At 36.7% G+C, this 16,259-nt stretch overlaps 1 protein-coding gene across 1 annotated transcript in view; it reads right to left on the bottom strand.

Annotated features, from left to right (window-relative positions):
- DNAH12 (dynein axonemal heavy chain 12) overlaps window positions 1–16,259 on the bottom strand; it is a 187,723-nt gene that overhangs the window by 33,050 nt on the left and 138,414 nt on the right. Inside the window, exons 55-59 of the mRNA XM_055557953.1 lie at window positions 15,766–15,913; window positions 15,328–15,473; window positions 6,256–6,470; window positions 5,336–5,528; window positions 3,079–3,271 (exon numbers count right to left, since the gene is read on the bottom strand). Of these exons, the coding sequence (XP_055413928.1) occupies window positions 3,079–3,271; window positions 5,336–5,528; window positions 6,256–6,470; window positions 15,328–15,473; window positions 15,766–15,913 (895 nt within the window). The remainder of the gene's footprint in view (window positions 1–3,078; window positions 3,272–5,335; window positions 5,529–6,255; window positions 6,471–15,327; window positions 15,474–15,765; window positions 15,914–16,259) is intronic.

Here is a 16,259-nt window from a genome sequence, read left to right as displayed (position 1 = left end):
TCAGCCATTAAAAAGAATACATTTGAATCAGTACTAATGAGGTGGATGAAACTGGAGCCTATTATACAGAGTGAAGTAAGCCAGAAAGAAAAACACCAATACAGTATACTAACGCATATATATGGAATTTAGAAAGATGGTAACAATAACCCTGTATACGAGACAGCAAAAGAGACACTGATGTATAGAACAGTCTTATGGACTCTGTGGGAGAGGGAGAGGGTGGGATGATATGGGAGAATGGCATTGAAATACGTATAATATCATGTATGAAATGGGTCGCCAGTCCAGGTTTGATGCACGATACTGGATGCTTGGGGCTGGTGCACTGGGACGACCCAGAGGGATGGTATGGGGAGGGAGGAGGGAGGAGGGTTCAGGATGGGGAACACATGTATACCTGTGGGGGATTCATTTCGATATTTGGCAAAACCAATACAATATTGTAAAGTTTAAAATAAAATAATATTAAAAAAAATAAAAGATGCTTGCTCCTTGGAAGGGAAGTTATGACCAACCTAGACAGCATATTAAAAAATAGAGACATTACTCTGCCAACAAAGGTCTGTCTAGTCAAAGCTATGGTTTTTCCAGTACTTATGTATGGATGTGAGAGGTGGACTATAAACGAAGCTGAGCACCGAAGAATTGATGCTTTTGAACTGTGGTGTTGGAGAAGACTCTTAAGGGTCCCTTGGACTGCAAGGAGATCCAACCTGTCCATCCTAAAGGAAATCAGTCCTGAATATTTATTGGAAGGACTGATGCTGAAGCTAAAACTCCAATACTTTGGTCACCTGATGGGAAGAACTGACTCACTGGAAAAGACCCTGAGGCTGGGAAAGACTGAAGGCGGGAGGAGAAGGGTACAACAGAGGATGAGATGGCTGGATGGCATCTCCGACTCAATGGACACGAGTTTGAGTAAACTCCGGGAGTTGGCGACAGACAGGGAGGCCTGGCATGCTGCAGTCCATGAGGTGGCAAAGAGTCGGACGTGACTGAGCTACTGAACTGAACTGAACTGAACCAAACCATTTACCATTCAGTTCAGTTCAGTTCAGTTTGCTTACTGTTAATGGTAAATGTTAATTTACATTACATTTACCATTAACAGTAAGCAAAAACATTTAGCAAATATTGTTATTTTTAAAGAGTAAATAATAATTTAACTCAGGTTCCAAGGCTTGCTCTATAGTATATTTATAAATAGCATTACATTTACATATACTTGAACCCTTAGTATGAACACATTGAGATTTTTTATTAATTATTATTAATTACCTAAAATCAAAGAATTTGTTATTTTCTAACAAATAAACATTGTGAGCATATGATGTTAAAAAATTGAAGTGTGAAATTCACTAGGAGGAGAATTTATTATCTGTAAAAATTTCCTGATATTTATATATATTATATATTTATATAGTAATATTTATATATTTTATATTTATATATATTATACTTCCCTAGAATCCACTAGACTGTATTTCAGTCATGACGACTTTTGTGGGGGGAAACCTCTGGAACCTACAGAACAAATCCTTAAAGTTTCACTTGTGTTTGTTTAATCTTACGGTTTGGGATAAAAAGGAAGGTGGGTTTTAGACTATGTGCAAAGACTTGCTGTGAAGATGTGTTTTCTGACGTTGAGTGGGTGGAATAGAAGTCATGGCCAGATACAGAGCAAGTTTTGAATCAAAATATATAGAGATTTCTAAATTATGTTTGTAAAGATCAATGAGACCCAGTCAAAAAGACATGATTAAATTTCTCTCTCTTTGTAAGATAAAGTATTTGAACAAATAAATATTGATATCTACTTTCCTCTTTTCTTTTCCTCTTTCCTCTTTTGATATCTACTTTTCCTCTTTATTTTCAATAGAAAATAAGCTGATAAATGCTTCCTGTCTTTTCTTTCACTTTGAAAAAACATGTGGTGAGAGGAAAGTGAGGAATGGGTTCTATTCTAATAGACAGTAATTGGGAAGGTAGACATTATCGAATATCTCAGCCATGGACCCTAGATGAGAGGCTACTCTGAGACACTACTCCTTTTGGCTCTCTTGAAATGAAAAACACAAGCACAAAACAAAACAGTACACCCAAAGAGAGTCATTTCCATCACATTCACATAAAACTAAACCCATCCCAAAGGGAAGTCCTCTATCCCAAAACTGGGGTGTGTGAGGTAGGGTGCAAACAGAAGGATGCTGAGCAGTTAGTGAAATTTCTACTTAGGATTCTTTTTATTTTTTAATTATCCCAATACTAAAGATACGTTTAGTTCATTGGGTGGGCTAAAGAGGATAGAAGGGTCTGAAAATCATTAAAGTAAGCCTATTGAAGTCAATCTGTATTATCATTTCATTGTGTAAACTTGGGGCTTAACTATTTTTTCTGGACCCTGCTTTTCTCAACTATGAAATGCTAAAATGACTAATAGCTAAGGCCCCTTTAACCTGTAACACTAGGATTATATTTTTTTTAAGACAATATAAAAATACCATTTGAAAAAAATTTTTAAATACCATTTGGCTGCGTTAGATTAATTTGCAACAAGTATGCTGTTGTGTGAGTCTTCCTTCCTCCACCTGCTGCTCCCAACTCTCATACCTCCTCCCTCTCAGACAGATGACGAGGCAACACCAGAAGAACATCCTCATTAGCTCCTAGAACCACTTACTGCCCAAATAACCAGCAATAACCTCATGCATCTTAAGTTCCAACCAGGAACAGAGGCAAGCCAAGTTCTCAAACTGAAGTTTTAGTTGAGGAGTCAATCAAAACTTGAATGAACCTGACTCGCTTACCCTACCTATGGAACAACAAAAATTATACTAAAACTTTTTTCACTCCAAATTTATTTCTTCTATTTATAGGTACCACATAGATGACACAGGTTTTGAATGATTCAACAGTAAGAGATATTCTTATGAGTTTAAAACTAGTTTATATGCTGTGGTATTTTATGAATTATTTTCCTCTTCCCATAAGCCTACTACAGCACTTTACTTAGGAAGAGGGAGAAAACTGGACTCCAAAGAATCAAAAAAATTTCTAGGATTCTTTTTTTACCTGTTGTTTCTTGGTTATCTCATTGGACATCAATTTAGCAGAGTCTAAGATTTTAATCGCACTTTCATCTTCTAAAATGTTTCCTTCTGAAGATGATAATGTTTCTAAAATTTTTTTCTCTATATCTTTCAGCTGTTTCTTATTAGCTGCAGACTGAAGAATAAGAGCATTTCGTTCCTCTTCTAACTCTGGTCTAAAAAGATAGAAACATTTGATCTAAATTCGTAGTATTTTATCTAAATATTAGACATCACCATTTTGTAGGCATTTAAATATAACAATTTTGTAGACACGTAACACAAATTAAGATGATTAACCTCTTTAACTTAAGGAAAAAACATTTCCATGAAAATGATAATTTGAGAAATTCAAGCAAAAAAAAAAAGCATTAATTATAAATATGTAAAATGCAGCAATAATATATACTATGTTAAGTCTAAAAATATGTTAAGTTTACCCATATGGCTTAGCTCATTGTGTGAGAATAAGAACTGGAAAAGACACTCAGAATATGAAACGTCTATTCCTTGGCTTAATCATATTCAGTCTCATTTTCATCATCTCTTCTATAATAGCAGACACAGAAAAGATGACTTATCATACAACTGGCTCAAAGTAAAAGATAGAATTGGCACTTAATACCTTAACAAAGATGGTATGAAACTTCAAATAACATAATTCATGTTATAGAATATGTTATGACATAGTTCTGTCTTAGATATTATGCAAGTGGGATAAATACTGAAAATAACTAAAGTACCTCATGGTACATATTTTCACTTATAAATTGATTTCATTTAATTGACTACTTGATAATGTTATATTAAGCTTCAAGCTGAGTCAAAGATTTCCTTCAGGAAGCAATTCCTTTTTTTTTAATAGTTATTTATTTGGCTGTGCTAGGTCTTAGTTGTGGCATGTGGGATCTAGTTCCCTGACCAGGGATAAAAGATGGGCCTGCATTGGGAGCTTACAGTCTTAGCCACTTTAAAGGAAATCCCAGGAAGCAATTCTTTACTAGTAGCCCTTCCAGGGATGATAATATTTTTTCTCATTAAAAAAAAAAAATAACACACACTAGTAATGGAAAAATACATAAAGAAAATAATGAGTTATCCATAATCTTACTACTCCTAAGGATTATCACTATTAATATTCTGGTGTATTCTTTCTCAATCTTTTTTTCTTATATATGGATATCCATTCATGTGTTAACTTTGAAAAACAAATTATCCCTATCATATATAGTTTTGTATCCTACTTTTTCATTCTTGTCCTAAGTATTTTCTTATACATTAATATTCTGTATATGTCTTTGAACACATTTCTGATTTTGTCCAAAGCACATTTCAAGAAACGAAATTTTTTGTTTCAAACAATCAGATACAAGTCAAAAGTCATGGCACATCACCTAAATCCTATTACCCATACTAAAAGCCCAATATATCATGGTTGGCTTATAACTTAATTTGTTATAGAATGATTGTTTTAAAGAATTCTGTATTTATTTAATTTATAATGACAAAGGAGATCAAACCAGTCCATCCTAAAGGAAATCAATCCTGAATATTCACTGGAAGGACTGATGCTGAAGCTAAAGCTCCAGTACTTTGGCCACCAGATGTGAAGAGCCAACTCATTAGAAAAGACCCTGGTGCTGGGAAAGACTGAAGGCAAAGGAGAAGAGGGCAGCAGAGAATGAGTTAGTTAGATAGCATCACTGACTCAGTGGACATGAATCTGAGCAAACTCCAGGAGATAGTGAAGGACAGGCAAGCCTGGCGTGCTGCAGTTCACGGGATCGCGAAGAATGGGACACAACTTAGCGAATGAACAACAATAAAATTTAGACAAAGTTTCAGAATAATCACATAACAAAAGTATTCAGTTCAGTTCAGTCGCTCAGTCCTGTCCGACTCTTTGCGACCCCATGGACTGCAGCACGCCAGGCCTCCCTGTCCATCACCAACTCCTGGAGTTTACTCAAACTCATGTCCATTGAGTCAGAGACACCATCCAGCCATCTCATCCTCTGTTGTCCCCTTCTCCTCCCGCCTTCAATCTTTCCCAGCATCAGGGCTTTTCCAAGGAGTCAGTTCTTCACATCAGGTGGCCAAAGTTGCCATGATGATCATCTTTGCCATGATCAACAAAGATGCCATGATCTTAGTTTTCTGAATGTTGAGCCTCAAGCCAACTTTATGGCCTACAAATATTCTTTTCTAGACTATCTAAAAGTATCTAAGAAAATACATACCTCTCCTTTGCAACAACAATACCAAGTAATTGATCTTCAAGTCCTTCTGGAGTTATCATGAAATTGAGCAAAGATACCTTTGTAGCCAGCTCTGGCATATAATGTGGATTTCTCAACTTTGTGGTGATATAAAACTTGAAATCAAAGGAATACTCAATAATGACCTCACCGAGTCTGATGCAATCAATGCCACCTGTATTTCAGAGAAAAATGCATAATAAATAAGCCAAAGTTACATAGCCTTTCCCCTTCTGTTAAAACCCATCCTAGGTTATAAGTAAAATGTCATAAAGTAATTTCAAATAGAATACAAGTGTTGCAAAAGCCAAAGACACAGAGGCAACTAAGCAATTATATAGCATGAATCATTAATTCTGGGGTAATATAAGATGTCTTTTCTGGTTGTCATGGAGCCTTCTAAATTAAGATTCCTTTTTATCTTACTTCCTCTATTAATTTTCAATAATGGTTCCAAAATTATTTATATATGACTAAAGCTCTTAAAAGTACTAGAGTTTGACAGAGAAAAAATTTTATAAGCAGAAAGATATACAAGGTGGACAATGTTTACCTAAAGTCAACTCTGGTCCACATTAACCATTGCTATTCATAGTAATGGACTTTGTGTGGCCCTTGGTCATAAGATAAAGAAATTTCAGGCTGGATTCAACTTAAGTGTGTTCTCTAGAGAACAACAATCTAAATAACAGTGACTAAGGCAATCAAAGGAAGGCAAGGTATTTATTTTAGAATATCTGATACTTGTTCAAATTTCCTTTCATGCATAACAATGACACAGAAGTTTTGCATTATTAAGATTATTATTAAAATTATGTAGTAGTTTTCTTCCCTCAAAGATAAGCCTCAAAGATAATCCAATCATCTTTCAGTTTTAGCAACTAATATCAATTGACTTCTACCTTGTTTAAAAGTTTGTCTAAGTAGTAAAGGTTCCAATGATGGATCCAGTTCTTCACCAACATTTTCTAATAGAAGTGGAGTTCCAAATTGAATACAGTTTTCCAGTGTTCTCATATAGTCTGCATCTGATAGCTTAATAACACTAAGTTGATTTTCTTTCTCAGAGTTTTTGATCCACTTATTGGCTTGACCCTGGGGGTCAATCATTAAAGGCCTAAAATATAATAAGAAAAATTTTCAGGGGACTAAATAGATGTTGAGATTTATCTAAAATTATATAATTTAAATAATAAATATTCACATACATTATCAGGATAAATCTTCACAAAAGTTCTGTGAGGAAAAGGAAAAAGGAGTTTCATTCTCATTTATTTTTGAAATGAAGAAATTAAGTACTTTGCCCAAGGTTTTAAGGTTAAGAAACTAGTTTAATGTCAGAAGTAGGATCTTATGAATATGTAAGCTGTGCTCTTTCCAATGTAACACATGGTCTTCATAGTAATTATAACACATATCATCTGTTAACATAATATGAAAAATAATCCTATGTATCAGATAAGAATTTAAAATAAAAGATCTACTGGCCTATAATGGATTTCCTTAAGTTATGAGTAGAACCATAAACTAAGTTTCCAAGTTTAGTCTCATATACATTTGAGATCTATTTAGGAAATTTTTTCTATGTAAGTATGTTAAAAGACTTTGTGTTCAAGAACATACAATTCGTAGTTTCAGAGAATCAATATATGAGGTGCTTTCCTCTTCCTCCATGATGATACTGACTGTCCTGAGTTCCTTTTGTATTCGGTACAATGCATTAAATTATTTTTTAAAATATTAATATTAACACAGAAAGGGGAATTTTCACTTCATGTTACTTTGGCTTTCCCAGACATTCTCCTTCTATTTCAACAATTTCTAGGGATAAAAATCCCCTTTCCCTTAGTCTAAAAATAAGCTCTTTAACCAACTAATCCCAGATAACTCTGTTCTTTTATTTTCTTTCCTTTCCAAAAGACAAAACAATTTAACAACAGCTGTATGGTTGTCTTCTTTCTCCACTCAAATTGTGCTGAAATCCTATTGAAAACACAAGAAGCCCAGATACCAGTTAAAATTTACTTTGCTATCACAGCAAACAGATGAAAAGTGTTCTGGAAATGAGAAAGTTATTTTGCACACAACTGTTTAAAAGTTGGTAGTAGTTAGACTAGATGCTTTTAGTACCTTTCAAAGTCCTGTTTAAAGGAACATTTTTTCCCCTCCATTTTAAAAAAATTTTTTAGTTTTATTATTTATTTATTTTTTAAAAATTAGGCTAATTACTTTACAATACTGTAGTGATTTTTGCCATACATTGACATAACTTTATTATTGGAAAAAAATATGGTATTTGTTCATTCCCCTACAAAAAGTAATAATTTCTGTAAATTAAGTTTTTCTAACGCTTATGTTCGACTCAATGGACATGAGTTTGAGTGGACTCTGGGAGTGGTGACGGACAGGGAGGCCTGGTGTGCTGCAGTCCATGGGGTCGCAAAAAGTCAGACACGACTGAGTGACTGAACTGAGGTGACTGAATGCTTATATTGGTAATACCTAAGTCAATCAATTTTCTCAGTAATGCAATACTTAGAGATCTTATTTTTCTAAAAGAAATCCAACTCCTACTTAATACAATTTTATGTGAGTATTACAAATACAATTGGAAAGCTGAGTTGTGTCTATCCGAAAAATAAGGCCATGCAGGGTTTTGTGTTCCATGTGTACCTGACTGTAGGTATGAGAGTAATACTCATCTACGTTTGAGATCCAAAAGCAGGACAGTCTAAAGAAAAAATCATTATTGATTTGTACTTCTAACAGCGGTAGTAATTTTGGGGAAAACATAGCTTTGCTGTTAAGTAGCCAGTGTTGTATTAGTGAACAATAATTAAGCAGAAACAGTAAGTATTTTCATTGTGATTAGAAAGTAAGCAAAGTCAGGATTTGAGATATAGATACTAAAATGAGGTATTTGAAGAAAATATTTTTAAAAACTAACAGTTACTGAGCACTTATCACATGCAGTAAAATAAAAGAATAAACAATTTTTAAACTCTGCTACAGTAAGGGCTTCCCTGGTGGCTCAGACGGTAAAGCATCTGCCTGCAATGCGGGAGACCCGGGTTCAATCCCTGGGTCGGGAAGATCTCCTGGAGAAGGCAATGGCACCCCACTCCAGTACTCTTGCTTGGAAAATCCCATGGGCAGAGGAGCCTGGTAGGCTGCAGTCCATGGGGTCGCGAAGAGTCGGACACGACTAAGCGACTTCACTTTAACTTTTCACTTTCATGCATTGGAGAAAGAAATGGCAACCCACTCCAGTGTTCTTGCCTGGAGAATCCCAGGGACGGGGGAGCCTGGTGGGCTGCCATCTATGGGGTCGCACAGAGTCGGACACGACTGACGTGACTTAGCTTAGCTTAGCTTCAGTAGTTAGGACTTGGAGTTTCACTGTCATGACCTAGGTTAAATTCATGGTTGGGGAACTGAGTGACTGCAAGCCATGCAGTGCAGCCAAAAAAAAAAAAAAAAAAACTCAAAAGTCCTAAAATGGGGAAAAAAAAACGAACATAAACATAAAAGACATTTTCTTATATTTAATCAGTCTACTATAATTACTGTCTAAAGTAAAAATAGTAACAATGTGTTATGGGATTCATGGCATGAAAAATAAAATAAATAATAACAGCACAATAAATAGGGGAAAGACATTTGAACTACACTGTTGAAAGTTCTTATACTACATGTGTAGTAATATATTGTTATTTGAAAATATTACAGTTTATAACATACATCTTTAATTTCTGTGTTTGAGTGTTTCCTGCAAGGTACAGATAAGTAATGGCCTGCTGCAGGGGCAAGGGCTCTGGGTGCAGCAGACCTGGGTATGGCATAAGCCCTCTTGGAGGGGGTCACTATTGGCCCCACCATAGAGCCACCAGAACTTACACAAGACTGGGGAAACAGACTCTTGGAAGGCACAAACAAAACCTTTGTGCACCAGGACCCAGGAGAAAAGAGCAGTGACCCCACAAGAGACTGACCCAGACTCGCTCGTGAGTGTCCAGGAGTCTCCAGGTGGAGGCATGGGTCGGCAGTGGCCTGCTGCAAGCTCAGGGGCACTGAGTGCAGCAGTGCATGCATGGGACCTTTTGAAGGAGGCTGCCATTATCTTCATTACCCCTACCATAGTTTGGCCCCAGATGGGAAAACAATGGGAACAGTGAAAGACTTTAATTTTTTTTTTTTTTGATGAACTGATATATTTTTTTTTCTTTTTTTTTTAATTTTATTTTGTTTTTAAACTTTACAAAATTGTATTAGTTTTGCCAAATATCGAAATGAATCCGCCACAGGTATACATGTGTTCCCCATCCTGAACCCTCCTCCCTCCTCCCTCCCCATACCATCCCTCTGGGTCGTCCCAGTGCACCAGCCCCAAGCATCCAGTATCGTGCATCGAACCTGGACTGGTGACTCGTTTCATACATGATATTATACATGTTTCAATGCCATTCTCCCAAATCTTCCCACCCTCTCCCTCTCCCACAGAGTCCATAAGACTGTTCTATACATCAGTGTCTCTTTTGCTGTCTCGTATACAGGGTTATTGTTACCATCTTTCTAAATTCCATATATATGCATTAGTATACTGTATTGGTGTTTTTCTTTCTGGCTTACTTCACTCTGTATAATAGGCTCCAGTTTCATCCACCTCATTAGAACTGATTCAAATGTATTCTTTTTAATGGCTGAGTAATACTCCATTGTGTATATGTACCACAGCTTTCTTATCCATTCATCTGCTGATGGACATCTAGGTTGCTTCCATGTCCTGGCTATTATAAACAGTGCTGCGATGAACATTGGGGTACATGTGTCTCTTTCCCTTCTGGTTTCCTCAGTGTGTATGCCCAGCAGTGGGATTGCTGGATCATAAGGCAGTTCTATTTCCAGTTTTTTAAGGAATCTCCACACTGTTCTCCATAGTGGCTGTACTAGTTTGCATTCCCACCAACAGTGTAAGAGGGTTCCCTTTTCTCCACACCCTCTCTAGCATTTATTGCTTGTAGACTTTTGGATCGCAGCCATTCTGACTGGTGTGAAATGGTACCTCATAGACTTTATTATTTTGGGCTCCAAAATCACTGCAGATGGTGACTGCAGCCATGAAATTAAAAGATGCTTGCTCCTTGGAAAAAAAGCTATGACCAACCTAGACAGCATATTATAAAGCAGAGACATTACTTTGCCAACAAAGGTCCCCTCTAGTCAAACCTGTTTTTCCAGTAGTCATGTATGGATGTGAGAGTTGGACTATAAAGAAAGCTGAATGCCCAAGAATTGATGCTTTTGAACTATGTTGTTGGAGAAGACTCTTGAGAGTTCCTAGGACAGCAAGGAGATCCACCCAGTCCATCCTAAAGGAAATCAGTCCTGAATATTCATTGGAAGAACTGATGCTGAAGCTGAAACTCCAATATTTGGGCCACCTGATGTGAAGAACTGACTCGTTGGAAAAGACCCTGATGCTGGGAAAGATTGAAAGCAGGAGAAGGGCACAGCAGAGGATGAGATAGTTGGATGGCATCACTGACTCAATGGACATGAGTTTGAGTAAGCTCCAGGAGTTGGTGATTAACAGGGAAGCCTGGCATGCTACAGTCCATGGGGTCGCAAAGAGTCGGACACAAGTGAGCAACTGAACTGAACTGATTATAAACTCTAGAGCAAACATTAAAAGTAAGGAATGTATAACCAGTATGCAAGTAGTGGAGATAAAATGGAATCATAAAAAACTCAATTAATCCAAAGCCAGGTGAAAAAAAGAAGATAAAAGGAAAAAATAACAGATGAGACAAACAGAAAAGAACTAGCAAGATGGCAGATTTAAATCTAAATGTATCAATAATTCCATTTAAGTACAAATAATCAAAATACTTTGATTACAAGTGAGAATTATGTCAATTATAATCTCTATTTTAAAGAATAGGGTGAAAAAAGTCATGTGATCCCTCCCATTTAAAAGCTTCAAATGGGTATTCCCTAGTGGCTCAGTGGTAAAGAATCCACTTGCCAGCACTGGAGACACAGGTGAGAATCCCGAAAGATCCCACATGCCATTGAGCAACTAAGCTTGTGGGCCACAACTAGCCAGCCTGTGCTCTAGAGCTGGGAACTGCAACTACTGAAGCCCTTGAGCCCTACAGCCTGTGCTCCACAGCTACAGAGCAGCCTCCACTCGCCCCACCTAGAGAAAAAATGGTGCAGCCATGAAGACCCAGTACAACCAAAAATAAATACATAAAAGCTTCAGATGGTTGGCAGTATTCTGCATCTTGATTGTCACAGGGATCATATGACCACAGGCTTTAGTCAAACTTCATGCTGCTGCTGCTGCTGCTAAGCCACGTCAGCTGTGTCCGACTCTGTGCGACCCCATAGACGGCAGCCCATCAGGCTTCCCCGTCCCTGGGATTTTCCAGGCAAGAACACTGGAGTGGGTTGACATTTCCTTCTCCAATGCATGAAAGTGAAAAGTGAAAGTGAAGTCGCTCAGTCGTGTCGACTCTTCGCGACCCCATGGACTGCAGCCTTCCAGGCTCCTCCGTCCATGGGATTTTTCAGGCAAGAGTACTGGAGTGAGTCAAACTTCATAAAAGTGCCCTAAAAAGGTTGAATTTTATTGCATATATTATATGCAATAAGCCTCAATAAGCCCGACATAAAATTCAAGAAAAAATAGAGGAAAAAAAAGACATTTTCAGACCAGTGCACAAGAAAGACTAAAGGACAAAGACAGCATTACAAATCAGTGAGGAAAGGAAGGATAACTCAATAAACACTGCTGGGGTAAATGGTTATCATTATAAAATAATTAAAATTAGATCCTTACCTTTCATCACATCCAAAGATACAATGAATGTAATAGGGTCCTAATTGTTAAACTGCTTTCCCAGTTTATGACTCTTCAGACGGTTAAGAAACTGCTTGCAATGCAGGAGACCCAGGTTCAATCCTTGGGTCAGGAAGATCTGGAGAAGAAAATAGCCACCCACTCCAGTATTCTTGCCTGGAGAATTCAGGACAGAGGAGCCTGGTGGGCTACAGTCCATGCAGTCACAAAGAGTTGGACATAACTGAGTAACACTTTCACTTTTTCTTTGTCTCACTTTTATGCTCCTGACCTATACCCATGTGTTTAACCATAATGGCTCGGCCCCCAGCCATAGGTGATAAGACTAGGCTGGATATTTGTCCTATGCCAGACTAACCAGATTTTTCTCTCATGGGATTTGCAGTTGTACTTAATGATTTGGGTTTTTGTATATTATTCAACAGATATGTTTTGTGAACTTAGGAACTAAGGCTTCATTAAGGAATGGCCATGTGTACAGAAGAACAGAGTCAGCAAATAATTAGAGACAGATTAATGAAGCAGTGGAGAAAAACAAGGAAGGTAGGTCCTACAGCCTGAGAGAGACAGTAAGAGACGGGGAGAGAGAGAATGATTGAGAGAGATACCAATTTTCACATTACAAGAGTCTGGTAGCCCAGCTTTTCTCTGAGGTACATCTAAGATGGGCTTCCCTGGTGGCACAGACAGTAAAGAATCTGCCTGAAATGCAGCAGGCAAAGGTTCAATTCCTGGGTTGAGAAGATTCTCTGGAAGGGGAAATGGCAACCCACTCCAGTATTCTTCCCTGGATAATTCCATGGACAGAGGAACCTGGAGGGCTACAGTCCATACAGTCACAAAGAGTAAAACACGACTGAGCAAGTAACACTTTCACACACACTTTTCACACTTAAGATACTCAAAAGTGAGTAACCAAAAGAGTGAACATAAGTTACATTACTGGATTCTGCCGTCAGGAGGTAGGGGGAGGAGATTAAGCCTCTGTCATCACTCAGCCTAATGTCAAGAATGATGATGGCCATAGATGACCACTTTGGTCCCAACTGACAAGAAGTGAAGTCTGGTCTATAAGGATGGAGACTTATCCTTCAAAATTGACACAATCCATGACCTGTTGATCAGCCAGCCCAAAAATATCAGGTACAAAGTAGTGACACCACTGAAAGATTACTTTATTAGAAGAGTTATCTTTCTGCCAGAAAATGACAGATTGTTTTCTTCAATTTACATACAACTCTGAAACTTCTGGTTCCTCTGGATTTCCATTAAGCCTAATAGACATTCTGCTAACATTTTAAACTGCTATTTTCAAAATCAAAATGGCACCAAATGCATAAAAAAGAGTTCTAAAACAAAATTAATACTTAGGGTCTAATATTCTGTTAATTAGAACATTCCCTGCTCCATAAGAGAACACATTTTTGGGAATAGCTAATTATACTTCCTCAGATTATAATGCTTCTGCTGCTAAGTCACTTCAGTTGTGTCCAACTCTTTGCAACACATGGACTGTAGTCTGCCAGGCTCCTCTGTCCGTGGAATTTTCCAGGCGAGAATACTGGATTGGGTTGCCATGCCCTCCTCCAGGGGAACCCACTACCCAGGGATCGAACCCACATCTCTTATGTCTCTTGCATTGGCAGGCAGATTCTTTACCACTGAGCTACCAGGGATTTTACCAATTGCCTAGACATTTCAACCTAAGGATGTTCACTCTCAAGTAAAAAATACTATCAATATAAAGGAGACTTAGATGTCTTGAAGTATCTAGTAAGGTTTCCAAAGAATATAAACAAACAATACCTCAAACTTTCAGAATATAAGATTTCTTTGTATCTTTACCATATCTTATATTCCAAAAGAAGACTGAAACTTCCATTACAGTTTTAAAGGTAGTAAATGTGATATCCTATTTCACATTTCACTTAACATAGTAAGTAAGAATTAGGATTTGGAAGTTAAGTTGTCTGGGTTCAAATTCTGATTACACCATTTATTAGCTCAGTTATCTCACTAAATTTCAAACTACTAATTTATTCTGGGCCTCAGTTGTCTCATTTATAAAATGGAATAATAAGAAGAAGAACTCACTCATAGGAATTTGTGAGAATATAAGGTATTAAAATAGTATCTCATGAATATAAGAACTCAGTATTATCCATCATAGTTTGTTTGACATAAGGTCAAGAAAAGACTTTTATATTAGATGGCAATATGACTAGATAACTATTTACAAGAAAATATCTTTCAGATGAGAATAATTTCCCAAGTTTCCAAAAGTAATATAAATAAAAAGATAATAAAAACCATCTGCAAAGCTCATACAGTTATCACACTATGATAGCAGCTATAAAAGATTTACATGAAATTGCATAAATTACTGTTACAGTATCATGAAAATGAGTAGATACCTAGCTAAAATCAATACACTGAATAGCTAAGAACTGCAAACAGCCCAAGTGTCCAACAACAGGAAAATACATAAACAATTACAGAGTCATGTAACTGAATAATACTCAGCAACAAAAATTAGTAAGATCATGCTGTGTGGAAAAAGCCTTACACAAAAGACAGCATACAGTACGATTCCATTTATATGAATTTCTAGAATAGGCAAAACTAACCTGTGATGGAAAATAATCAGAATAATAATTTCCTATGCAGTGAACGAGGGGATTTACTGGGATGGGACAAAAAAAACTGTGTTATACCCTGACTCAAACCCTGAGGTTTGAGCTGCACAAGTGCATACTTTTGTTAGAACTCACAAGTTTGTGTATTTTTGTGTATTTGTATTAAATTGTATATATTTCATCATATGTAAATTTTACCTCAAAAGAAAAAAAATATTGAACTTTACTTAATGATATGCATGCTGAAGTATATGGGAGGAAGTACGTCCATGTCTACAACATATGTAGAAATACATAAAAAAGGATGAGTTGATGGATGGATAGAAGGATGGACAAGAATAATGAAATGTTAACTGCAGGATCTAGGAGGTAGTAGCTATATGGGTGCTTACTCTGAAATCCTTTCAATTTTTCTCTATGTTCGAAAAGTTTCAAATAAAATAATTGAAAAATAAACACTTTATCTTCCTTACCAGCGCCTGGAGTTGTTAACAATCACTCCATTGTCTACGGAGAAGGTATCGGTAGGCAATCCAGCAATATTCCAGGCTCTGATTGTTACTGGATCACCCAGGGTCTTACTCAGTGAGAACTCCTCTGAACATGGGATTTTTTTCTCCTGTTAGAAATACACAGATTTATTTTTGACATTTTCTCTTATCTTGTTGATTAAAATATTTTTAATTAATATATTATTTGTTGTTAGACAGTATTTAATAATTCTTAACAACTGAAAAAACTGAATGAAAAGTTAGACTATGGAAATATTTTACTGATCAAATAAGAAGAAAAAAAACTTGATATTTTCAGTCATTTCCTTCTCTATTTTTATCATCCTCTCCCCCCAAATACCCCAACATATATTTTAAATGTTCTAAAAATAAACTCTTAAGAAAATATAAAACCATTACCTTGCACAACATGCTCCAGTCTTCTGTACATGTTTGTCGAAAGCCAGAAGTGAAAGCACCAAGGTAGGCTATTACTCCTGCTGATATTAAGACATCACCAGTCAAATTTTCATATACTATCTGAAGGTCATCTGCAGCTTGAGACCATCTGGGAGACCAATCAAAGGCAAAATAGCCTCACCAAAGAGAATGATTTAAGGCAGTAATGAAACAGCCAGGGGTTTCTAGTCTAAATTCTATAACAAAATGCCATGAAAAGTTGGGCACTTGCTTATCTATAAAATGAGGAGGTTAGGTCCCTTCTAGCTCTAATGTGCTATAATATACATTTATGTTTTATAAACAATAATTCACTATTCATTATTAGAATATTATGCATTTCTTATAGGACTTGTTCTTTCAGGATAGGAAAACAGAAACAAACAAAAAAAATCACCAGAATTTTGTCTAATAATTTTATTCAGGATGATTTGGCCCAGTGGCCCTGCTATTTG

The sequence above is a fragment of the Bubalus kerabau genome, chromosome 20, assembly GCF_029407905.1.
Source record: "Bubalus kerabau isolate K-KA32 ecotype Philippines breed swamp buffalo chromosome 20, PCC_UOA_SB_1v2, whole genome shotgun sequence".
In the NCBI taxonomy this organism is placed as follows: Eukaryota; Metazoa; Chordata; class Mammalia; order Artiodactyla; family Bovidae; genus Bubalus; species Bubalus kerabau.
Note: the sequence above shows the minus strand (reverse complement) of the source record. Positions and strands in the feature narration are given on the sequence as shown.